Source organism: Alosa pseudoharengus, unplaced genomic scaffold, assembly GCF_046254945.1.
Source record: "Alosa pseudoharengus isolate Yale_2024_CS ecotype anadromous, Long Island Sound unplaced genomic scaffold, YU_APseudo_1.1 YU_APseudo_1.1_scf_3, whole genome shotgun sequence".
NCBI classification, from domain to species: domain Eukaryota; kingdom Metazoa; phylum Chordata; class Actinopteri; order Clupeiformes; family Clupeidae; genus Alosa; species Alosa pseudoharengus.
In genome coordinates, this window is record NW_027468718.1 from 41,323,279 (window position 1) to 41,348,476 (window position 25,198).

Genomic DNA, 25,198 nt, shown 5'->3' on the forward strand with positions numbered 1-25,198 from the left:
CTCTATGTTATTAACTCTTGAAAAGTACAATGACTGTCTTTGGATGTTAAACAGGCTACTAAGACTTTGGCATGTTTTAAACCCCACTATGCACGCAAGTGTTGACGCCAGCAGCAAAGCTGCGTGCCTGCCTGCTTTCAGCGCAATTAATTATTAGGCAGAGCTAAGTGGGGGGAGCTAAGCTAGTAGGTTACGCTAGTCCAGACTCTGACTAATATAGTAGCCTATTGTGGAAATTGAAATAAATGAAGTGAAGTGTCTCACGTTGACAACGCAACGGCGTGTCATTACTGTAATTCATTCATACAAAAAAACGTTAAACCGAACATGCCGCCGCCCGTGATATCAACAATCAAGGTGCGCGTCATTTCCCATGGTCAATAAGTCACGACGCATATTTTTTTAGCGTTCAAGCCAACTGATAAAGTAAAGTAACCTATGTGGTAAGACGCGCAAAGTGCCTGTAGCCTACTTGTTTTGAACATGCTGATGTTAGGCTCATTTGCAAAGTCCTCAACTCCTGTCGCCTTTCAAAGTCCAGCGTTTCTCAAACTATGGGCCGCGCGGACCAGCACCGGCCGTAACGTGGACATTGCTGGTCCGGAGCCGCGGAGTGAAATTATTCCCGGTGCTTCGTCTGATAATTTGCTGCGCAATTGATCAAGGAACCGCGGACCGACAGAAAAAGAAAACAAACTTTTCTGCAATCAGTATGAATTACTTGCTAATTTGGTGTCATAAACATAGAGGCATACAATTAAATGGTGGTATGAGCGTTCATTCAATGCGCGAGAGAAACTGAAACCACTTGATAACGTTGGTAGCAAATCTCCAATTCAACCTATTTGAGAGCTAGTTAATTATGAAACTACATTTAATAGAACAATGTGGATTTATGCAACTTCCATAAAAACAGAGCACAGACTATAATACACTATCTAGAGTATTGTATAGTCAAATTTGAATAACGTGGCCAAAAGCTTGTGGTATAATTAAATATGTAAATATTCTTTCCATTTGCCTACCAGTATATGATGCTTGCATGAGGGAAACATCCCAAAACGATGACACCCATATAATTGCTGTTGTTTTGAGAAGTATTTATCATGCAACCATGCAAAAGCAATGGAACTATTCTAATTATATTTTACATTAGTAAAGCAGTCCTCTGATGTGCATGTTTTCAAACTTTTTGTGAACAATGTTAGCACTTTAAACACTGGCTGCTTTGAAGTGCATGTATAACAATATAGCATAACAATAATAATTGTGATGTGATATAATGATAATTTGATGGGGGGTGGGTTCATGTAGGTGGGCCCTATGACCCCAAAGTATGCCATGACCGGGCCTCAGGTCAAAGAAGTTGTCTATGTCGAAGGCAACACTGGCATACAAATAAAGTCTATCAAAGGTCTGACATTACTGTAGATCTGAAGGTAGCATTTTAAATGGGTGTTTTTTTTTTAATACATAATGTTTTTGAACAGTTTACTTACAGTAATACAGCTTCTAACAAAAGTAGGATGATATATATTTTACGTTTTCCCTTTAGTTGAGTTCAAAATAAAACGTACACAACAAAATAACAAACACTTGATTTTAAAAAAAAAATAGTCGTTTAGATTAGTTGACTAATCGAAAAATTAGTCGAAAGATTAGTCGTTAGAAAATTAGTCGTTAGTGGCAGCACTACATGTTTGCCCCGAATGTTCGCCCTTTGTTTGCTGATATAGAAAAGCACTTCGGAACTCAGGTTCAGGTGTCCAACTACAACTTCATGGGAGTTATGGGACTTCAGCCCTCGTATTTGTGCGTAGTTTCACACTGCTGCTGCGGCGTGTTGTGTGTCCTCAGGCCCATGAGGTGCTGTGTCTGGAGATGCTGACCCTGCTGCTGGAGCGGCCCACTGACGACAGTGTGGAGGTGGCCATCGGCTTCCTCAAGGAGTGCGGCCTCAAACTCACTGAGGTCTCGCCCCGAGGCATTAACGGTACCAGTCTGTTTGTCAGTTTTGAAGAGATTAACTTGTTTATTAACTCATGATATTATAATGTCATCTTTACAGCCAGTGTCTCTCCTTGTTTCTGACTTTCAGTTATGAGTGTAGAATGCCCATGTGGAGGTTAGACAGCTTTAATTGACTTTGTTGCATTTTCATTTCAGCTATATTTGAGCGCTTGAGAAACATCCTTCACGAGTCGGAGATTGACAAACGCGTACAGTATATGATTGAGGTAATGTTCGCCATCCGCAAGGACGGCTTCAAGGACCACCCCATCATCCCAGACGGTCTGGACCTAGTGGAGGAGGAGGACCAGTTCACACACATGCTGCCCTTGGAAGACGATTACAACACTGAGGACATCCTGAGTAAGAGTGCACGACAACACACTTGTTTTCACTTCACAGTCCATTGTCGTGTACGGCGTAAACATTTAGGCCGCTCGCGGAACCTCCTTGACCCCTGGAGCGCGACGAGAGGTCCAGATGTTATCGGTGCCAGCCTCCTTGCTCGTCTAACCTGGCCGTAATTGCTGGGAGGTAAATTCCCTCTCCTCCGCGTGCTAGCTCCCATCATTGCAGACGTTTAGAAGCTAATTATACACAGAGCGTCCCAATGGGTCTCTTTACATCCTCCTCTCCTTCTCTCTTTCTCCCCCCCTCCTTCCCTCCATCCTATTCCCTCTTTCGTGATCTCGTGCTCTGGCAGCCCGTGGTTCATGCGGGAGCAAGTCCCTGCTCGCGGCAAGTAATTGAGGGGTTGGATTTTTCGCTCCTGACATTTAGCCCCTGTCGGTACTTATTTATGTTTGTTCAATTTGCGGATAAGCATCTTTTTGTGGCTTCGCAGACAAACGGCCCTAATTGAAAATCTATACAAGGCTTCCTTCAGGGTGCAGGAGAAGCCATTACCACATTTAAGTCCTTTTATGAATAATGCCTGATGCACAATGAATTCTTCTTTATGGGTAATTGCCTCTGATTACATCTTGATTGCAGCGACTTAATTGCTGTAGAAATGTGTAATTGCAAACGAATGGCTTCCATTAAAACAACAGCATTCTCATTCTCTCTCTCTCTCTCTCTCTTTCTCTCTCTCTCTCTCTCTCTCTCTTCTTGTGTTTCATTTCAGATGTCTTCAAGATGGACCCGGACTTCTTGGAGAATGAAGAGAAGTACAAAGCGATTAAGCGAGGTGAGTTGACCGGTCATCCGCCGGGTGTCAAGTTGGCCGTTTACATTACCGCCCATTATAAGAAGCGCCCCGGTGCTACACACCCTAGTTTTCCTAGCGTTTCAAACGGGGGCATTTTAAATTTAATTGTATTCTAATTGCTCAGTCAGCTCCAGCCCAGCATATGGCGCTCGGGTGTTCAAAGGCAGCTTTATTATCATTCAATAGGCCTTGAATAGCTTGTTCTCTAAGGCAAGAATAATTGCCACAGTCCTCTGGAAAATGAAGGTAACCCTGGAGTTAAGGGACGTAGCTGAGTGGAAAATGAACGCGATCTGGGGCAGCGGCTCTCTCTGACCCTGTGTGACCCCTCTGCAGAGATTCTGGATGAAGGCAGCAGCGGCTCTGAGGATGATGGAGATGGAAGCGATGATGACGACGACGAAGATGAGGATGAGGAGGCAGAAGCTGGGGAGGGTAAGACATTTTTTTTTGCCTCTAGGCCTATATGAAAGTGCTCCTTATAGTTTGAGCTCTAAAGGTGATTTTTTTACTCTCTCTCAAGAATTTTTATTTATGATGAACTTTGTTGTAGACAGCCAATGTATTCCCTGTTGATGCATTATCTTGTTTTATTGCATTTTGTTACTTTGCTGATGCCAACAGTTACAGTTGGGGGAAATAGAGAGGTCCCTATGAATAAAGAAAGCAGTATATCATTTGAAGAGAAATTAATAGAAAACAAGGCTCACGACGCTTCCCCTGATCCCCCTCAGACAACCCCGAGGCTTGTCTTTACCTCCAGTCGGGGCAGTTGTCCCTTGAAGCAAGCCGGTTCATTAGTTACTCTTATATGTCTTGAAGGGCTTTTGGAGTGACTTGACTTAAGTTTGTCAGGAAAGGCAGGGGCAGGCAGTCCTTTGTGGGCCACTGTGATTATGTGACTGCTATCTGGGCCCCTTGGGGCGTGGAGCGGCAGGAAATGTGTGGCATACCAGGCCCATTAGGAAATCACAGCAATCCTGGGTTACACACACACACAAGGACGTAGGTTTGGTCTCAGCTTTGGTAGGGACACATCGACAACTCCTGTTGTCACGATACCAACATTATTGTTTCAATATAGCAAGTGAAGAATCTCGATTTCGATACTATTGCGATTTTTTAAAATGTTATTTGGTTTGTGTGATTTGTGAGATCATTCACATCAGTGGCAATCATAGAATTTGATTGACCCTCCACACACACACACACACACACACACACACACACACACATAGAAAGTGATGGTTGTCATAGGTTTCTTTTTCATATTTTGGAATTCATATAAACTATACATTTTTATTGATAATTATTTATAGTATTTTATGATCTACATGATTACTAATAGCTAAACATATTTAGTAATTTGATTACATCATATTGATATTTAAATTATTAGGCTACACTTGTCTATATCATCACATTTAGTGTGTAAATCTAATTGAGTGCCTGTCATTTTAAGAGGAACGTGAATGCTGAAAAATAGTTTCGCAAGTGCAAGGATATGTGGATTCAATTCAGCATGTTTGCTATGTCATTAGATAAAATAAATGTTAAAAAGTCAACAAGTCAAAGAAAATCTTTCTGGGATGAGATCATAGAAGAGATAAGTGTCTCGCAATGTTCATTTATATGAGTATGGAAATGCACCAGTTTATCTTTTATTTCTTTGCATTGTGCAGGCTACATTCACAAATACATTAGCCTACATAAACAGAATATAGGAACAGGAAAATGTCTCGGATCCATTGTTTATTGCGACTGCAAGATTGGTAGCCCAATTAGCCTAACAGTCAGTGATGGTGACTTATAGCCTATCTCACGGCCCGTGCGGCACACCCTTATTTAACATGACTCCTAACTTTGGTTGAAAGATTACAGAAGCTAGCTTAGCTGTGACAATATCCTGGGTAATATCCTAACAGCTAATGTTATTTTACACAGTAAAATACGCATTTGAAAGCCTGGTCACCAGTTGCCAGTTTGTATGGCTAATTAGGGGTTTGCACGGCGTGTCTTCAGATTTGGACGTTGCCATATTGGAGATACTCGCCTCATTAGAAAGCATTAGGCACTGAAGTAAATCCCTAACATCGTCAAGGAAAATGGTTAGTTATTGACGTGTTTTAGGTTGTACCAATAGGTCAGACTGAGACAAACATCTGGTGTAGGTATCGACTTCCAAAAGTTATTAAAAAAAACAGGGAGAAAGGAGAATAATGCCAGAAGTTATCAGAGGAAGGGGGGCGCTTGTGGTTGAACTTGGTACTTCGTCTCCCTCACCCAACTCTTATGGATCTGCGCTGCCAATAAACTGTAATTTCTTGAAACATCGCACATTTTCTTGTGGTCCAAGTCCTGCCCTATATGCCTTTGCATCTTAGACGCATTTTGATGAGCTTTTCTGTTGTTTAGACACGGCTACAATCACGTAAGATATCCATATTACTTACACACACACACACTGAGCCTGACAAAGTCTGGTGATGCCTGGGCCGGCCGTTACGTCAAGCTCAATTTCAGTCACTCACACAAAAGCCATCACAGCATCTTCCTGAGGACACAAGCCTCTCTTCCACAGCACCTAAAGGCTGGGCCCTTAGTCAGGTGACACTGGCTGCACCCAGCCCTGCTCCTGAAGCGGAGTGGAGCTTCACTGTGGGACCATCCTGTCTCCACCCACTCTCTGCTAGTGTTTTGCTTTTCTTTCTGAATAGGTGAAAACAGCCTTTCTGCTTAGTTTCTTGTGGGAAGGCATTATATGAATAGATATTGAGTCTGCATAGTGAATTTTATGAAATGTGGTTGTACCTTTTTTTTTTATGTGTCATGGTTGCGTATACTGTGTTATTACTGTGTTATTTTGGCTTCTGTTGTTTTTTGAGAGTCCTGAATTCACATAGATAAGTGGTTGGAACCTGAAGGTAGTCTTTTCTAAGTTAGTCTTGAATTTGACATTTATTTAAAAAACTGTTTCCATATAGAGTATGTATGTATGTATAATGCTGAACAGCTTGTGATTACAAACCCCTATCTGCCCCTACCCAGTTCTTGTTAATTGTTTTGGATCCTTCGAGAGCCAATTTGTGTAAGTGCATATAGAACATGTATGTTAAATGCTCATCAGATAAGCAGAAACAACAGTGTTCCAACCCATCTATAGCAGCCATCATGGTACTATTACAGTAATGTAAATAAATAGGAAGCATGATTATCCAAAAATAAAGCAGCCATTTTAGGAAAGGCTCCCTCATAGTAGAAGGAAAAATAGCTTCAACACAGGAAAAATGTGTTGACCTCCGGAAGGAGACATATCATATGACAAAAAAAAGATATTGTGAAAGGGCACCGTCCACATTCTGTTTATTTATCGACTTTTTGGTTTCCTTTTATAGAGGGGGAAAAAGTGACTATTTTTGACCAGACAGAAGTGAACCTGGTTGCATTTCGCCGCACCATCTATCTCGCCATCCAGTCAAGGTGAGTGCAACTCGTCCGCGTGCCAAGGCTGCCCAGCCAGAGATCTCTCCTGGCTGGCGTGGAAATGTCAGCAGAAAATAGCAAGGCAGGAGCTGCTAAATATGTGACTCTGTGACCAAAAATAGTCTTTTGGATGGCAGAACTCTGAGAGCTTTGAGACTGATTTATATTTATATAAATATATAAAAAAAAAAAATTCAAAGAGCACAGATGGAAATGCCATGTCCAGGAGCTCAGAGGCAGGTCCTGTAGGAATCACTGTTTTGATTAGATCCCATTTCAAGTGGCATTTGAGAGACTTTTTTTCAACCCAGAAGCTCAAAATTTGCAGCTCCCTTGCACGTGTAAAATTAATAACCTTCCATAAGTGTGATTTCATTGAAATTTGGCATGTTGGAGCTGTAAACACACCGTGTGTGTGTGTGTGTGTGTGTGTGTGTGTGTGTGTGTGATCTAAAAGGTTTAATTAATTAGGAAATCGTTTGTAAACTCTATAGCAGGCTATGTTTTTGTTAAAAAAAATAAGCTACCCACAATGCATGTTAGTGCATGGCGTGTTAGTTTCGTGGAAGTAGGCTATGTAGAAGGCTACGCAAACCTGGAAAACTGGCTAAAAACAGGGACACTGTCCACAGTGCGTGGTTTGCAGTGAGGTGCTATCTAACCAGTCTTATGATGTTCTCCACACTGTTTTTTTAGTGTGAGAGCTCATAGATAAGTTGCACATTTTGATTTTGCTATTTGTTATCATATAGCGTGGCTAATTAAACATGATGCCTGGAATGCGTCAATAGAATGTGTTAGGATGTAGCTGGTGGTCCGCGGGAAAAAAAGTTTGGGAACCGCTGGACTAAGGGATTGCTCAAACGAGAGAGAGAGAGATGGTATTCTATTTTTAAGTAGGAGTTAATATCAAGCGAGTTTGCCCAGCACGAACGCAACAGTGCTGCTGTTTTGTGACTCCAGGAGAAGGTCATAAGAATAAGAGAGCAGGAGGAGGATCTCCCCTCCAACATACCGGTACTTGCTCCCCTACTCAGGCACTACTCAGGAACCACAGAATGTTATCTAATCTTATTGGCAGGGGGCCTTGAAGGCATGGCAAGCTGGGTTATTTATTTATGTATTGTAGGTATTTATTTAGGTATTTATTTATTTATAGTTTATCTCTAAGTTTGTGATTATCTAACTCCTCCTCGCCCGTTCGGTGTTGCCGTGATGCCGAAATGGGTCCACTTTACTGTCTGGGTCTGGTCTTCCCTTTTCGTTGCTGAGCTCAGTGAATAGAAATGTGTCGGCATTCACTCTGACGCTAAACACACACATACACAGTGGCCTCCGGTAACCCACTCCCCCCTGTGTAAACGCAAGGCCTGAGGCCCTGCTAAACAGTCACATGTCAATGATGCAAAAAGCATCTTTCTCTCACCAGAGCAGCGCTAGAGATAAAAGCCTGTGTCCTCCCGCCCGCTCTGGGCTCCTCAGCCTTGTTTCCACCCGCCAGCTCATCCTATAGACACTCATCCTCTAATCCCGCACCGCCACATCCACAGCCGGATCACACATCCCATGTATGTATTTTTCATCAGGACGGTGTGAATACCAGCAATGTTTTTAATCCTACGAATATATACACCCGCCTTCAAGGGCGGTTTGGCAGGATAACCCTCCAGCGTGGTGCTGTAAAATAGGCCAGAGGCACTCCAGCTATGTGGCAGTGACACAGAATATGCATCCCTGTCTCTCGTCTCCTAATTAAATGCCCTCGGAGGACGGCAGAGTGGGCCTGCATGTCGCGTGCTTATAGATTCTCACACGCACTTGCTCTCTTGTCTCTCTCTCTCTCTCCCTCACACAAACGTACTCATGCAGAGTGTCCTTTCTCTTTTTCCCCTCCCATACCTTTGCACATACATATGGTCGGCTGTCTAACATGCCAACATGTGTACACACACACACACACACACACACACACACACACACACACACTAAACCTGAAAGGCAGTGGACCAGTTTTCAGTGGACCCCTTTTTTTTCCCTCTGACTTTGCCGTGCGGAACAACAGCTGGTGCAGATGCATAGGCTGCAGCAAGGGCGCATCAGCAAGGGGCGAGGGGCGGGGAACGGCGGATTGCTGGAAAAACTTTAATAAGTGACCCACCAGGAAATGAGATTAACCCAGTGCTGCTTTCCTTCAGCATGAATCTATCGATTAACGGAGAAACACACCCCATGATTCTCATCAGGACTCTCTGGCGCTTTGGGGATGTCAACAACAGGAAGGACGAAGAAGGAAGGGTTGAGGAGGGGGATAGGGAAAAGAAAAGATCATAATATTTTCGGCATCTATGTAATCCCTCAGCCTGTTATTCTAGTGTGTTGATGGGTGACTGCAGTATGTCAGATGCAAAGAGGAAACGCAACAGTGATGGGGAGGCAATGGGGAAAGCAGACATCGACCTTGCAGGTCCGTACAGCACGGCTCTGCTCTGCTCAGTTGGTAGCTGGTGCTGGTGTTCTCAGCTCCAAGGTCACTGGTTCATTTCCACAGAAGTAGAGTGGTGTTGGTCCCTATGGATAAACCCCCTCTCTTTTGCTCTCTCTCTCTCTCTCCTTCTCACTCTCTCCTTCCCCCCTTTCCTGCCTGCATGTAAATGTTGACAGTCTCAAGGGTGCACTTGAAAGCCCTGACAATCTTTGGCTGGTTTCCATGTTGGAATTACTAAAGGTATATCTCGTAAAGGTTACAATAACTGATTACATGCATCTTTATTATGTTTTGGCTCATTGGGATACATTTTAAGCCTTTGGATAATAAAGGTTCTGTGCAGCATGTGAAGCAGAGGCTTTTATATTTGGAAAGAAGTTGTGGACAAATCTCTTGTTGTCATGGAGTGTATGCAGCTGAGCAGGATGTATGTAGGTATATTTTGCATTGTCTTGGTCTTTTGGGGGTGGAATTTCTCTTCCTTCTCCTTCTCTGTCCCTGTTTTCCCTCTCTGCTTCTGTATCTCTCCACCTCTCTCACATTTTCTTTTTCTCTCTCTCTCGCTACTCGCTCTCTTTCTCTTTCTCTCTATCCCTCTTTCTTTATACCTGACCGTGGGGATTTCAAAGAGATGAGCGTGCCATTGTAACCCTGCTCTGCCAGAGGGTAGGGCTCACAGTTTTTCAGTGCCAAGCCTCACTCCTCTCCATTGGCAAGGTTGGCATTTCCTGAAAATTGGAAAAGTCTTTGGCCCCATTATTGCCTGTGGGAACGCTGCTCTTTGACAGATTACAGTATGGCGGAAAATGAATTTCAAAAGCAAAAGCAGTGTTACTGCTAAAGCGTGCCTCTCCTCAGACCACAGGTTTTATCGACCCCCCCCCCCCCAATCCCCCACCCTCTTTCGCTCTTATTCAGCATGCTAAAATGATCCGTTATGATTACGAAACAATTGCTTGATAAAATTACCGCAGCATGAAATAACGTCCCCCATCAATAACGAGTAAACATTTGGCCAGGCGCATTGGGCAGTTCCTGAATGACTTCACTTTAATAAAAAAGTGCTTTCATTACACAGAGAAAAATGCCCATAGAAGAGGAGATGGGGTGGCTGCAGTGACAGCGTGTGAGTTTGTCAGCACTTTTCCTGTCGGCGGCTGTCGGAGGGTTGCGGAAAATGCCCGAATGAGAAATGCCTGAATGAGGCGTAAGGTTTATGACTGCTCGCCTAGTTTTGCAGCGCGCTGGCAAAATGTGACCGCGTCTTCAGCCATCCGTGTCACATGGAAGGTCAGTGATGTCTCGCCAACCGACCAGCCAGCCAGCCAGCCAGCTTGTGGACACCAGGCAGAGATGCACTGCCTCAGGGCAGCACATTTCTCACCTACCACTCACCCTTTTTCTCCCAACCATTTTCTCTCTTTCCCTCTCTATTTGTCTCTCCCCCACCCCTTCCATCTCTCTCTCCTTTCCTTTTTCTCTGTCTCCCTCTCTATCTACGTCTGATTTTCTCTCTCTCTCTCTTCATTCCCTCTCTTGCTCCCTCTCTTACTCTATTTCTGTCTCTCAGAGAGAGCCTCTCATGGGAATGCAAGCGGGACCAATAAGAAAATTAAATATATAAGTAAAAAATGTCTCCAGCTGCTAGAAGCTGGAAGTGACTCCTCACCTCTCCTCTGCTAGAAATAACAAGTTAAGGAGAAGAGAGTGAAACCGACAGAGATGACCCACATGCGCTGCCTTTGTGTTGCCACTTTTTAAAAACGAGTGTCATTATCCATCAGCTTAGCCTCAAAGATCAACTCTGACTTGATGGTTGAAGACATTTTAGGTGGCGGATGGAGTGGGAATGAGATGCCAGTATGACTTCCCCCTTGATGTGTGGCCTGATTAGCTGGTGTTATTTATGAGCTATTTATTAGTTAGTAGTATTAAAGGCAATGGGATGGACTGCATGTATTTTTAAACATTCACTCATTTCTGATTCATTAAAAGTGTATGTTAAATCAACACGATGCAACAATTTTCTACATTTTGAGGGATGCAATGTGGGATAAAATATGGTCATATAAATGACAGATGAACACATCTGTCGTTCCCATGAGGCCCCCAGGCTGGGCTCTGTTATTGTGTGGTTTGGGTTGGAACACCCATCAAATAAAAAGGAGAAGACAGAAATATCTGAGGCATAGGTTACATAAGTATTCAAACCCTTTTCACCCTGCAGTCATCCATCAACTCAGTTCTTGGTTAAAGCACCTTTGCCAATGCTAGTTTTAAACCAAAACTCCATAATACTACTTTTATATTTGTATTTTACATGTAACATAAATGTTCTGTTTGGGAACGATCTTTGAGTCTGTACTTTGAAAGAATAACAGGTTGGAATAATTCACATTGATATTTTTTCTCCGCAGCATTCTGTGATTAAATTCAAATTTTCTTTGTCTCTTTCCCCACAGCTTGGACTTTGAAGAGTGTGCCCACAAGTTGATAAAGATGGACTTCCCTGACAGCCAAACGGTATGTGCGTTACTGTAGAACATTTTGTTATTTCCTTTTTATTCTGCTGCAAACTGCCAAGCCCCTTGGTAAACCCAGTAAATATCATAATGCCGTGTGGTTTGGTTCAGAGCGGTTTCTGTGCTGGTGTTGGTGGTGTGTTGTTTTTTCTCAGTGTTTGCGTCTTTCTTTCCCTATCATCTAAATATTTACTTCCATGGTCGCTGGTCCTTCGAGTCTTTGTAGTCACTCGGGAAACATTTGTCATCCCGATATCCTTGTTCTGTAGCTTCACAGTAGGAAAGAACATTCATTAAGCAACTGGGTGTTCCCCCCTCAACATTTTTTAACTGATCAAATGCCTTTCTGCCTAAGTGGCCAGCTTTGATTGTGGTCACACAGCCATGCTTTGAGAACCCCGACCGACAAAAAAAAAGGAATATCCAGGGCACCAGTAAGCAAGCAGAATTTAAATAAAGTGACGGGCTAGTTGCTTTTGGGTCAGTCCATACCAATTTTGCCTTGCTCTCATCTGGAATTGCAACGGGCGTTGGAAGAATATCTCTATATAAATGACGTTGACTGGTTTTGACCCTGAATTAATGAGCGCGTTTGACCTTTAGCGGCTTGCATGACAGGGATTTGTTACTGTGTCGGTTCCCCCGGGCCTGAGAAGCAGACTTCAAAGCGTTCCTTGAAAGGTGTTTGAAGCTAATTTGTATGTGCCACTTGCATCATTTGATAGGAGAAGAGGGTGAAAAGGGTTGCAAGAAGATGAAACGGGTCCCCAAATGTTAATCCAAATGTGTTTTTAGTTTATTTATTTATTTTCGTTTTGGGCATGGGATTATAATTGTCCTGTACTTTGGGGGTGAAAAAACGAATATGTGGAAATTCTTTTTCTCTGCCTTTGGTGTAAAAGTGGACAATAAATGAAATAATGTCTTGAGTGCAAGTGGCTTCTTCAGAACGATGAGAATAGCATTGAGGACGTGCGCCTTTGCATCTGTCTCCATTTTCCTGCTGGAGAAAGGAATTGCTGAGGTGTTCATGATGGATTCATTGTGCTGGCTGCCTGAAGGACCCAGTTGTATAACTCAACTGGCCTCTTTGAAACGGCTGCCTTTGTGTGAAGGTCTGCGCCTCTATGTAAGGTCGCTGACGGCGCTTTCCTTAACCTCTTGTTGAAGATTTGTTTGGGTTTCTGGACTGCCCCCCTGTGTGTGTGTGTGTGTTTGTGTGTCGTCCCCCCCCCCCCCACTCTCCACTTGCCACTGAAATACAAGTAAGGGCACCTGTGTACTACACACCACTTCATTCTAGCCACTCCCTTGATCTGCATTATCATCACAACGCAAGTAGTGAAAAACGGCATTGGGCCCTCAGCGTTGCGTGGTGCAGGATATTAGTGGTTATGGGAATTTCCCGTGCTTCTGTCAGTAGGGGAGTGTGACTCTGGCAGTGACTGGGTCTGGATTTGAGAGACAGAAGGAGAGATGTGGGGGGGGAGTGGGGTGGGGTGAGGTAGAGAGGAGTGATCTCTGTTCTCTCTGTTGGAGCTTAGAGGTGCTGGACGAGGACCCACTCCAGACCCTCCACAGGCTCTCTGCGTCATCAGCTCATGCGAACACACACACACACCTGCGCTGAGGAAAGGAGAGCTGCCTCCTGTCCCCCCACACCCACCCCTCTTCAAACACACACGCATACGACACTCGCAAGCCTTGCTCTGCTGACGTAAATGCAAGCAGAGATGGAGTGAAAGAGAATTGAAAGAGAAGAAAGAGTGAAAGAGAAAGCTGGGAAGGAGCGGACTTAGCCCTGAGCTGAGGCCAATTTAAATATCGCCCTTAAGTGCTCGCACAGATCACAGTTAGGGAGTTCTCGGCTATTTAATTTTTTGTTACCAATGTTCATCCCTCAGCAGTCACTGAACAGAATCAACAGTAGACACGATGGCTATGGCTGTGAGGCGGGCTAGCACCGACTACTCAGGACAGGAGTCAGGCTGAGCTCCGTTGTGTTGGCCCACGTCGGGTTCTTTTCCTCCTACATGGAATATTTGTGCCACATTGGACCAGTATCGTGCTTTACATCACCTGGTGGCGTGACTAATGACACGGTTGACGGGGCTTGAAAGAGCCCATTGATTCCTCGCTGGAGTTACTGTAACCACACTGTCTCCATGTGTCCCCACCCATCAGCAGATGCGGCCGAGCCAAATCTTGTTCCCCTTTTTCCACGGCCTCTGCCAAATTTCCACTCGGTGGTGAGTGGCGAGAGCCGATCCTGCTACCAGCGGGAGCCGAAGAGGTGTGAGCGAAAATTAGCGGAGGCTTCGGCTGTCCGAGGGTGTCTGCCACCGTCTGGCAGCGGCGTTGGCGGTGTGATTATTGGACGTGTAGGCAATAAACGCGTCACCGAGAGCAGTGAATCACAGTCATACAGCTGCAGCTCTCATTACACCCCCCCCCCCCACACACACACACTTTGTGATGTCATGACCTGAGCATCTGCCAGCTCCACTTTGGCAAAGAGGGGGAGTGGAGACTGTACACACATCTGTGTGTGTATCCAAAGTATTGGCCCAGGGATTGGTATCTACGCACATACACATGTGTGGCACGGCATGGTTCCATGTGATTTGTGTGTTTCCGGCCCCCCCCCCCACACCTTAGTGAGAAATGGTGGTCTGCCCCAGTGGGCGAGGTGAACCTCGAATGCAGGACCAGCTGTCCTTTGGTGGCCTGTGGCGCAGTGGGCATCCCTTACGGAGGCTCCACATTTTGTGGGTCGTTATTACGTTGGCGATGGTCCAGCCACACCGGGGCTCTCTGTGGAGTGCAGCCGATCACATTTTTCTCATCCATGTGAGCAAACACAGCGCTCTGTGCTGCAGCAGATGTAAAACATATTTTATCACCTCTGACTTCAGGGAGTGTGTGTTTGAGTGAGTAGTGGGGGGGGGGGAGGGCGCTTGACGATATTGAGTTTCTCATGTTGCTCTGGACTCCTGGAGAAATAACATGACATGCAATATTTATCCCCAAACCCTGGATGTCTGCGTTGGTTTCTCACTCGTCAGGGGTAAATGGAGGGAGAATCTTCTTTTTCCACACCGAAACGTCTTTACAGCATTCTCCCTGGCTACCAAATTATTGATTGAGTTGACAAATGATTTTCAAGAGAGGGAGGGAGTTTGTATATTACTTACATGGTGGTGGCGTGATGGAATGGAACTCACCAGTAATAACCTTCCCATGCCTGCCACCCCACTCGAATCCCCCCCACCCCCACTAGTCTTGTAGCACTGAGGTGCATTAAAGTAGAGAGTACATGATCACCCACCCAGAAGACGAGGGGTCAGCCTCCTGCTGAAGGCAGAGAGGGAGGGGGAGGAGGGAGTGCACGGGTGAGAGGGAGGCAGACCATTCTGTTCCGTGTCTGTCAGAGTTCCGTTTAAAGTCACATGTGCTCGGGTGACTCAGTGTTCCGTCTGAGCGAGCTTACTCGTAAAGCCAATGCACTCGGGGGCTGGTCCCGGTGCTTTAGCCTGGAACCAATCCTGTGTTTACCACAGAACTTCACTTCCCTTAATGACTGAGAGGGCTAGAGGCAAGGTCAGAAGAGCACAAGGCTAAACCTTCACCTGCCTGACCAAGTGGTCCATGTGCATATTTACTTTAATCATGTGTAGCGATAGCCGACTTTCGATTGGTCACTTTAGTTCTCCTGGATGGAAAGAGTCATGGGTGTTTAAATCTCAGGCCAGCATGTACGAAAAAAAGATCCATCTCACCATTACGTTAGTCTTAGAAAATTAAAGGATCTTGTCAAGATGATGCATAATTTCTTATGGATTATGAATCGGGTATCCAATATTTTCTTGAAAGGGCTACGGTAAGTGGTTATTGATTTGTGATGAAAATATAATTTTGAAATGAATTTCGCCTCCAACCCATCTGCCTTGCCTTAGGCTGATTTGGCACTAAATGAAATGGGCTGCCTGGCCTAAGAGGAGGCAATGAGAGGCTTGTAAGGTTTGTAAATGGATGAACGTCTCTCCTCTTCCATCTCTCACTGCTTTAATAGAGGGTAATGGGATTGCATTACTATTTTTTCCAATCTTTTTTTTTTTTTTTTTTGCTGAGCAGATGGTGTTGCATCTCTGGAAACAGTCAGCCCCTGCTCTTGACATAACAGATTTCGCATCAAGGATGCTCTTTTTCTCCATCTCTCTCTCTCCTTCCCTCCCTCCGTCTGTCCCTTCCTTCCTCTTTCTTTCTGTCTGACTCTATCTCTCACTCTCTAACTCGCTTTTCCCCTCCCTCTGACGGATATCACCAAGTACTTCTCCTGGGGTAGAGCTTCTGTCAGGTCAGCGTCAATCACTGTGTCCTTCTGCCGCTCTGTGCTTCCCGTAGGTCGTCACAGCCCCGAGCCCCAGAGAGCCGGGGCTCGGCTCGAGACATGGGAGACGGGCGGCAGGGCAGCGGGCACTGACAGGTTGGCTCATTGCGCATCATGGTGTCACTGTAAGCTGTAATGTAGTTAATGATAAGAAATCCAGTCACAAAAACAGCAACTAAAGAACAAAATACAGTCACGCTTGAGAAAGGAGTTTCTTGCCAAACCCAATGTGTTTTATTTATTATATCGGAGAGAATACCATACCATAGCCATACCATAGCCTATAGGCCTACTCATAATAAATGAGCAATCCACATCCCAATCACACAGGCCATTAAGTCACATTCTGTTACTGACTGCTGACAATTGTACTCTGTAGGCAGTGTTGTAGAAGTTCATACTTCACAAGAGCTAGATGGATGTTGGAGTAGGCCTATTTTGTAAGAGGTAGTATGGATCATAAAAGGTCCTCCCCCAGGCATTTTTTTTTAATTCTGGCTGTTAAATAGCCTACACAATTTTAGCGCAGTTTGGGAGGGACAGAAACAGAGCAGGGCCCGTCTTGGTAGCTTCTTTCTGACTCCCGTGACGTGAACACTGGCTACCTGCAACTGCATAATGTTATCACTTCACTGACAGTATGGAGACATATTTCACGTCAACAATGGAGATGAAAACTAGCTTTCGGTTAACGGAGATGCAGATCATCTGCCTAATTAATTTCTTTTGCGCAACAGGCCACATTCTACGTTCATTTCAGCGGAATGAGTGAAATAAATGTTTTTTGAAGCTGCCATCGCCATAGGCTACTATTTGCTACGATATTCATCTGTTAGAAACAAGTTGCTATTTCCTTTTTTTTCGTGCAGTGGATTAGGCTATCAAATCGCTCGTTTGAACAGTAACAGTAATCCACTTCATTCATGGTTTTAAATATAGTTGTTTCTGGCCTACCCACGAGAGGTTCAGTTTGTCAGTTTCACTTGCGCAGACACGTAGGCCTACATTGACACTCTACATGGACACTCTACTAGGCAATTTAATGTTATGCTTCTATATTTTATGACGCCAAAATGAAGAAGTATGCTATATCTTGATCGGGAAAACTTAGTTTATTTTTCTTTCGATCCGATAATAGCCTGCTGCAAATTAACAGACAGAAGCACGGCAGGGAACGCCCCAAATGAAAATGAATGAATGGAACCTCGCTTCTCTCGTCAGTCAGGAAAAACACTGTTCACCAAGTCACGATGATCAGCTATCCAGCAGCAGTGTGTGATGTTTAGCCTAGGCTGAGTGTAATCTTAGGTAATGTCAGTAATACTACAATGACATGGCGGCGGCCATGTCTCCAGGCATTTTGGTGTTAAAGTTAACGTTAGTTTGCATTGCATGTGAACATGACGTGACTTGTGATGTATGACACGAAGCAGTAGCCTAACATTCCCTTGCACTAAAATTAGCATTACAAATAATTTAGATATTAAAATCATATAGCAAATTATAGCCTAATGATATAGCCTTATGATATATTACAAAAAACTCGTCCTCGACGAGTTATCGCGAGTGCGAATGCACGAGTTTGAGTCATTCAATGCTCAAGTCCAAGTCAAGTCACGAGTCTAAATTTAGCTAATGACTCGGACTCAAGTACTACAACACTGGTGCACAGTCCTCCTCCTGCGAGAGATGAGACATAGGTGCTGAGACAGGCGAACTAAACGTAGCTGATGAGCGTGTAATCCCTGCTCTTCCTGAGCTGGCTAGCCCCAGCAGGCAAACCCCCCCCCCCCCCCCAACCCAGTTGCAGTCTGCCTGCCTGGATCAACACTGCTTGGGGGTGGGGAATGGGATGGGATGGGGCAACTGCCTTGGACGTGTGGGGGATGGGGGATTGCGGACCCTTCCGCCTTAACAGATTTGTTTGCCTTGATCCCTCTTGGACAGGCTCTCTCAGGTTTGCGTGTGCTCCCACAGTCCTTGGCCCCGGTGATGGATTGAGGCATTAGCCGAGATAATGACTGAATCAGTGACCATTTCACGAGCCCCCCATCTCCCTTTTCTATTTTATTTCCACTACAGCCAATATGGGAGCCTAATACTGGCAATGGATTCAGAGCTGTTTAATTAAGAAGGACTTTCCTGCCCACACATGAAAATGAAGAATTAGCTGAGTCAAAGGGTCGGGTGGAACTTGTTCACCTTAGCTTAACCTCTCTCATAGTCACTATGATGGAGCCACACTGTGCCCCGACAAAAAAACTCTGCTGATGTTTTGAAATTGGACCCGTCTAAATGCTGTCTTTCCTGCTCCAAATGACAGAGCCACAGGCCAAGGCCAGGTTCCTCTCGAGCCTGGTGCCCCTGCTCAGCTTTTAACAACTCATTTTGACGCGAGCTTCCACCTGAGATTGGAGAACATAGAAAGGGAGAGAAAGACATGCACACAGCGCCTCTGATCATTTGCGTGCATTGATCCGTCGCCAACCTTCCATGGGTCGACTGTCACGGGGGCCCTGCGCCGCGCCCCGGAGTCTTCCGTTATCCTGCGTTCCATCTCGCTTGCACGGCCTGTGATCATTACCCTTACCTGTCACGCCTGATGTATCCTCCTCTCGCTCCTTTCGGCACGCCATCCTGCAGCGTGTTGTCAAAGGGAGACATGTTGGATGGCGCTGCCATAACTATTACTGTCTCCCGACTCGAAGGGCTGCAGAGTGGCCTGTCTCCGCTGGCTGGCATCTCCCTACAAAATGTATGGCCTCCAGGCAGCACAAATCTGAGCAACTGTGACTGGCCACGTACTCGGATGTACCCATTGAATTTGTGAGCAAATTTATTGTTTGTTTTTGCAAAGAAGTGTGGTTCCGAACTTGAATTGAATGGGGACCTTATTGTTATTACAGCAGAGAGGTCACTGTTGTTTGTAGGGCTTTTCTTTTTTTTTCTTTTTTCATTTTTCCATTCCGTGGAGAATGAAGCTTGAGAAAATTTAGTTCAGCACGCTCTCAATTTTTGCCACCGCCAAAGAGAAATTGGCTGCCTGGCCTGCCCGCCCGCCTGGTTGTTCCAGAGTTGCGTTCCAGAAGTTTAATTTGAAGATTGATCACTGGCTGGTCCGGGTGCCTGAGAGCAGAGCAGAGCAGACCATTTCTCGTGCCTCGCAGGGTGATGGTCTGTTATGGGCAGGCTGATGGGATGGCAGCTGGAGACGGAAAAGCAAAGTGAAGCGAGACTATCAAAACCTGAACAGATGGGCCCTGCCCGGTATCTCTGGGGTTCTCCTGTGTACCTCTAACCCCCGACCCCCACCACCACCACCACCATCACTACCGGTCCAGGCTGGTTTAGTCAGGCAGCACAGCATTTTACCGCATTGCACAGCGCTCTCCCCAGCTTTGGTCTCTGCATAGAGCTCAACCTCTTGGCTTTCTGTTCTCTCCCACAGAAAGAGCTGTGCAACATGATCCTGGACTGCTGTGCGCAGCAGCGCACCTATGAGAAGTTCTTCGGGCTCCTTGCTGGGGTAAGCACCGGATAATAACCTTTAGTGTTATGTCCAGCCTGTGTGTAGAGAATAACATCTGGCACAATCTATTATGTTGTGTAGCTATATTTGCATGTACTGCCTCAGTGGGCATAAACAAATATTTGGGTATGTACCGTGTAGTGTTTGTGTATAATAATGCTCCCTTTGTCATTTTCAGCGGTTCTGCTTGCTGAAGAAGGACTACATGGAGAGCTTTGAGGCCATCTTCCAGGAACAGTACGAAAGCATCCATCGCCTGGAGACCAACAAGCTGCGCAACGTGGCCAGGATGTTTGCGCACCTTCTGTACACCGACTCCGTCCCATGGAGCGTACGTGTCTGAAAAACGACTCACTTAAGAGAAACAAGCTGAACCAGCAGTTTGCCAGCTCCGATAAAATAATGCATCCCCTTTTTGCGATAATTATATTACAGATAACATCGAGTCAATATGGCTTGAAATGCTATTGATTTTTCCTGATGGGCTGGGACGGGTGAAGGTGGGCTGCTGTTTTGAGGTTCTAATTCGGTTGCCGGGATGCTGAGTGCTGTACACGTTTTTTTTCCCTCTCAGGTTATGGAGTGCATCAAGATGAGCGAGGAGACCACAACGTCGTCCAGCCGTATCTTTGTCAAGATTTTGTTCCAGGAGCTCTGCGCCTACATGGGCCTGCCTAGGCTCAACGAGAGGCTGAAGGATCTGTACGTTGTCATCATTTGTTCCCTCAAGCATCTCACAACATAAATGACAAATGGGAAATGGCGGATAGCAACTAGAGGTTTATCCTGGTGTCTGTCTGTGTTTTCTTACAGGACCTTGCAGCCATTCTTTGAGGGCCTCTTTCCTCGCGATAACCCCAGGAACACTCGTTTCGCCATCAATTTCTTCACCTCTATCGGTCTGGGAGGACTAACGTAAGTGTACTTTGGCCTCAGTGCTTTAGTGTCTTGCAATAGTGTGTGTCTGTGTGTGTGTGTGTTTCTCTGTCACTTTCCCTGCTTGCTGCTGAAAGATTGCCTTTCGCATCTCCCCTCCTTCAGGGACGAACTCCGAGAACACCTGAAGAACGCCCCCAAGATGATCATGACTCAGCAGCAGGAAGTGGAGTCGTCAGACACCTCCTCGTCTTCGTCGTCCTCCTCAGACTCCTCGTCAGACAGCAGTGACAGCAGTGACAGTGATTCGAGCGATTCCAGTGACTCGGACTCAAGCAGCAGCAGTAGCAGTTCAGGTCAGACCGAAGAGCAAAGCCTCTCTCTATATCTATCTACCTATATCTTATGTATCTCTCTCTCTCTCTCTCTCTTTCTGTGCTCAGTAGGAGTACTGTTCTCTGAAAATGGCACCCCTCCCCCCTCCTCCACTTCTCATCTTTTGGGAGTTTGCGGCTCTCCAGCTTTCACTCGGAGGCCCCATTCCAGCACAAACAAGTGACCCAAGTGGCACTTGTTTAATTTGCGATCTTTCGAGCCGCGGCTCTCACACCGACTCGAGAGCCATAACAGTGTTTGTTTGCTCTTCCTGTCAGAGAGAGCCATAGAGCCTTTCCTGTTTGCCCCTCCTCCGCTTACTTGGCTCTGACTGAGGTCGGCAGAGGTGGTGACCTTTCTCTCTGGGTCCCTGCCGAGCGGTCGACCTCGCTGATGTCACACCGAGTCGCGCAGTCTGACCTCAGAATGTCAGGACGTGACCTGGCTAAGATGACTTGTCACTAAAAAATTTTTAATTGACAACCTGGCTGTTTGGATCCATTATGACGGGAACTTTTTTTTTTTTTTTTTTTAAGTTGCATACACCCCCCTCCCTCTGAGGATCTTAGTTTTCCCTAGACACTGCAGATGTGCAAGGACAGTTTTTCTCTCCAAAGAGTATTTCATCTTGGTAATTTACTGTGTAGATGTGAAATATTACATGTTAGTAAAATATCTCATTTGGGTGTTTAAATTACCATTCTAAACAGGGAAAGTATGCAAATGTTTGGATGCAGCTTATTTTCTCTTCTTTGCAGTATTTAGAGTTTTACATATTTTTACATGCAATATTACATTATTTAAATGTATTCCTACATTTTTATTTCTAAAGCATGAACAAATGGACGAGAAAACCATTAGATTGAATAGTACTTGACTCTTACTCAGATGGACAATATAATTATTATTTAAACAGAATGCACAAACACCAATCGTTGTTTGCACACATACACATGCATACAAACAAACGCAGCCGGACACTTCTGTGTTGGCCAGCTTGCTCTGTTGACTTCTGGTCAGTGCCGAGGCATTGATGGACCGTGAGTAAACAAGGCGTGTGTGTGTGAGAGAGGGGGGGTTCTCGAAGCCATGACCAACAGGGCAATCTGTCATCAGTACACATCATAGTTCTGCCCAGGCCCCGCAGTGGCCTCTCATCGCATGTATGTCAGCACCGTCATTGAATGACCTCCTTTTTCATCAAAACACTGGGAATAGGTTTCTCGGAGGGATTGGGGGGGTTGGCAAAATAATATGTATTGGATGCCCACTTGGCATCGATTTCAAAGCTCTGTCTGTTGTCATATTCTAAGGCAAGCGTATATTTCCCTCTGATGCAGATTCCGACTCCAGAAAGAAGAAGAAGAAGAAGGGCCAGAGTCGAAGGAAGGACAAAGGGAAGGACAAGAAGAAAAAGAAGAAGAAAGGATCTAGCAAGCCCGCCGCCCGCCAGCAGCGTTCTCCAGAGGAGAAGGAGGAGAGACGCGCTAAGCAGAAGGAGAAGCGTGGGAGCAGCAGCGACGGTCGCAGGCTATCACCGTCACCCGACATGGCCCGCAAGGCCCCCCCGCGTCACAGGGGCCGTCGCAACGAAGATGAGTCTTCACCACCCCCACCGCCGCCGCCAGCACACCCCAGAGGCCGCCGCATCGAGGAAGAGTCCTCTCCGCCGCCACGACACAGAGGCCGCCGCGTCGAGGAGGAATCCTCTCCGCCGCCAGCACCCGCGCGCCATCGTGAGCGGGAGGAGCAGGGGCGTGAGCGCCCAGGGCACAGGGACCAGCACGGCCACCGGGGCGGGAGGGAGCACGACGAGGACCGGCAGCAGCAGCAGCCGCCGCCGCCACCGCAAGAACACCGCCGGCACAAGGACGGCATGAAGAACGGCTCGCAGGCGACCGAGCGCGGCAGAGACGGGGACCACGAGCGGGAGCGCGACAGGGAGCGCGAGCGACGGCGGAGCAGGGAGAGGGAGCCCGTGCGCCGCGGTGGCAGCAGAGAGAGGTCCAAGTCGCGGGAGCGCGACCGCAGTCGGAAAGAGACAAACGAGCCCAAGGACAGCAACAGGAACGGCCTGGAGAGGTCATACAAAGAGAACAGGTACGCGGACCGTCACCGCGACTCGGGGAGGAGAGAGGAACGGAGCAGGGAGGAATCGCCGAGGAGAAGGAGATAGACCCTCGAGGGGACTGAGAAGAGGGCAGCGGAGGGCCGATGAGACGTCTCCTTTTGAGCAACACCAGCTCTGTACTTTCTGTTCCTCCCACTCTGTCACTGGGCGCCTCAGAAGTTTTTTTCTAATTTTTTTTTTTTTTTTTTTTGAACAGCCCTTTTTATTGCCATCGTGCAAAGTCCTGTGAAGTAATCCACAAAGAACTGCCCTGTTGAGAGTGTGGTGACAGCCTTGTGCAGGACAGTGGTGTGGTACAGGGTTTGCCACAGGGTTTGCCAGAAGCCTGAGGTACAAAATCCCCCAGGACCGGAGGATGGTTTTTCAGAACCATGTCTAACGCATTTGCATTGGGGTTGGTTTTTTGTTTTCCCCTCATGCATTTGAACTGAGTAAACATGGTTAATTACTCAGCGATGTGTGGGATATCTCTGGCAAGTGATGCTGCCAGTAGGTGGTTTTTAAATGTCATATTGATCTTTGGGAATTCCAGATGAGGTTATTAATATACTGTGACAAACAGTTGGGCCATTAAAAATTCTCCATTATCATTTTGTTCTTTTTCCTTCATTCACCATCGATGTACTGATATTGACATGTTTTGCTGCAGAAATGTGAGATAGCAATTTGTATCAGTGTCAGAGAAGAACCTATTGTGCCACAATGACACAGTAAGAAAAAAAATGTTAATAGTGTATAGAGTTTTTTTTGCATTTTCTCAGAGTAACATCAATGTGTTTGTAATGTCTTGTCCTTGGATTTAAATAAAAATGGTCTATCATTTTTAGCGATGTTGCATCTTGTTAGTTAGGTGAATATACAAGGATCTTAATGATAAACCCTCTGTAGCCTTAAGTGCTTTGAGAAATGGCCGAGAGTTATGTTGTACCCTATGCCTTAAGTCTAGTCTAAAGAACAAGGCAGGAAGTGCTGAATAAAAAAGCCAAGCTCAGTCAGTGTTCAAGCTAGAAACTGTTGAAAGCCCATGCAGCCTCGTAAGCCTCTATGCTGTCAGCTGATGAGGCATCTGCACACCGTGCATCTTGCCAGTGCTGTTCTTGTGATTTGTCTCTCCTACCCTTCGGTGTACTGCTGCGGCGGAATGCCTCGTGTACGAAGGGAACCCACAACATGAAACGCTGCTCCCTTGCAGTACTGTTCTTCATTGATCCTCCCAACATGATATGCTTAGAAGCCATCTCGTTTCTTACTGACCTTTACAGAGTTTCTCCAAGGGCAAAACAGACTGAGCACGTGCATTTGGAAGTCCTCGTCCTTTGTAGTTAAGGCTAATGGGATGCAAAAGCCACCCCAGTGGAATGGGGAACTGGGGGAATGGCTGACTTCAGTGTGGTTCTTAATCTGACGAGAGGGAATGGTGGGGGACACTGCCGCTGGTAATGTCCAACGAGTTGATGTGAAGCAGGGGGAATCCATTAGTGAAGTTTAGCTCAGTTCAATCAATACACTGCCATTAACATTTTTATCATAGTGTTTGAGCGTTGTTCATGTCAACATTTGCTTGCCATGCCAAAAATAGTGTGGTATTTTGATCCTAGAGGTCCACGGATGGTGTCCCTGCGGAACAGATTGAATGGTGCAGAGCAGCAGAAGTCAAACTGAGCTCGAGTCCTGTTCGAGAGGAAAATCTCACCCATCACGTCGAAAGCACAAAGGGCTAGACGTGTTATTTCTGACTGCAGACATTCGACTTGGCGCTACGGAGTCGGCACGCCGAGACACCTTCTCCAACGTGACTGACTGCGAGATGAAAAGCAACAGTGGCTCTGTACACTGCCAGTTGACCTGCACAGGAGACAAGTGCAGGCTTACCGTTCACACGCTTTCACTTATTTGCATGTCTGACTCAGGATTTTGCACTAAGTGAAACGTGTTTTGGAATTATTTTCAGCCCGTTTTTTAGACGCTGTTGTCTTCGTTTAGATTGTTTCGTTTTACACCTTTATCTTTCAATAACAACCAATCCCCTGTAGCTCACCCATAGGTAAGTGTGATTAAAAAGAAAATAGCTGAAATTAGTAGCCTAAGCGCTCCTGATTTCATTTCGTCCCCGATGCAGTAAAAGTGGCAAAGGAATTGCAGTATGGAGACAGAATACATCAGATACAGAAGAGAGCACTGGGCCAG

At 45.9% G+C, this 25,198-nt stretch overlaps 1 protein-coding gene across 2 annotated transcripts in view; it reads left to right on the forward strand.

Annotated features, from left to right (window-relative positions):
- cwc22 (CWC22 spliceosome associated protein) overlaps window positions 1-23,837 on the forward strand; it is a 38,607-nt gene extending 14,770 nt beyond the window's left edge. For both annotated transcript variants that reach the window (XM_076264275.1, XM_076264276.1), the window contains exons 10-21: window positions 1,858-1,993; window positions 2,167-2,373; window positions 3,137-3,199; window positions 3,557-3,655; window positions 6,616-6,700; window positions 11,651-11,711; window positions 19,549-19,626; window positions 19,808-19,960; window positions 20,204-20,331; window positions 20,443-20,544; window positions 20,671-20,861; window positions 22,221-23,837. In XM_076264275.1, the coding sequence (XP_076120390.1) occupies window positions 1,858-1,993; window positions 2,167-2,373; window positions 3,137-3,199; window positions 3,557-3,655; window positions 6,616-6,700; window positions 11,651-11,711; window positions 19,549-19,626; window positions 19,808-19,960; window positions 20,204-20,331; window positions 20,443-20,544; window positions 20,671-20,861; window positions 22,221-23,056 (2,139 nt within the window). In that variant the 3' untranslated portion in view covers window positions 23,057-23,837. The remainder of the gene's footprint in view (window positions 1-1,857; window positions 1,994-2,166; window positions 2,374-3,136; window positions 3,200-3,556; window positions 3,656-6,615; window positions 6,701-11,650; window positions 11,712-19,548; window positions 19,627-19,807; window positions 19,961-20,203; window positions 20,332-20,442; window positions 20,545-20,670; window positions 20,862-22,220) is intronic.
- Window positions 23,838-25,198: the final 1,361 nt, after the last annotated feature.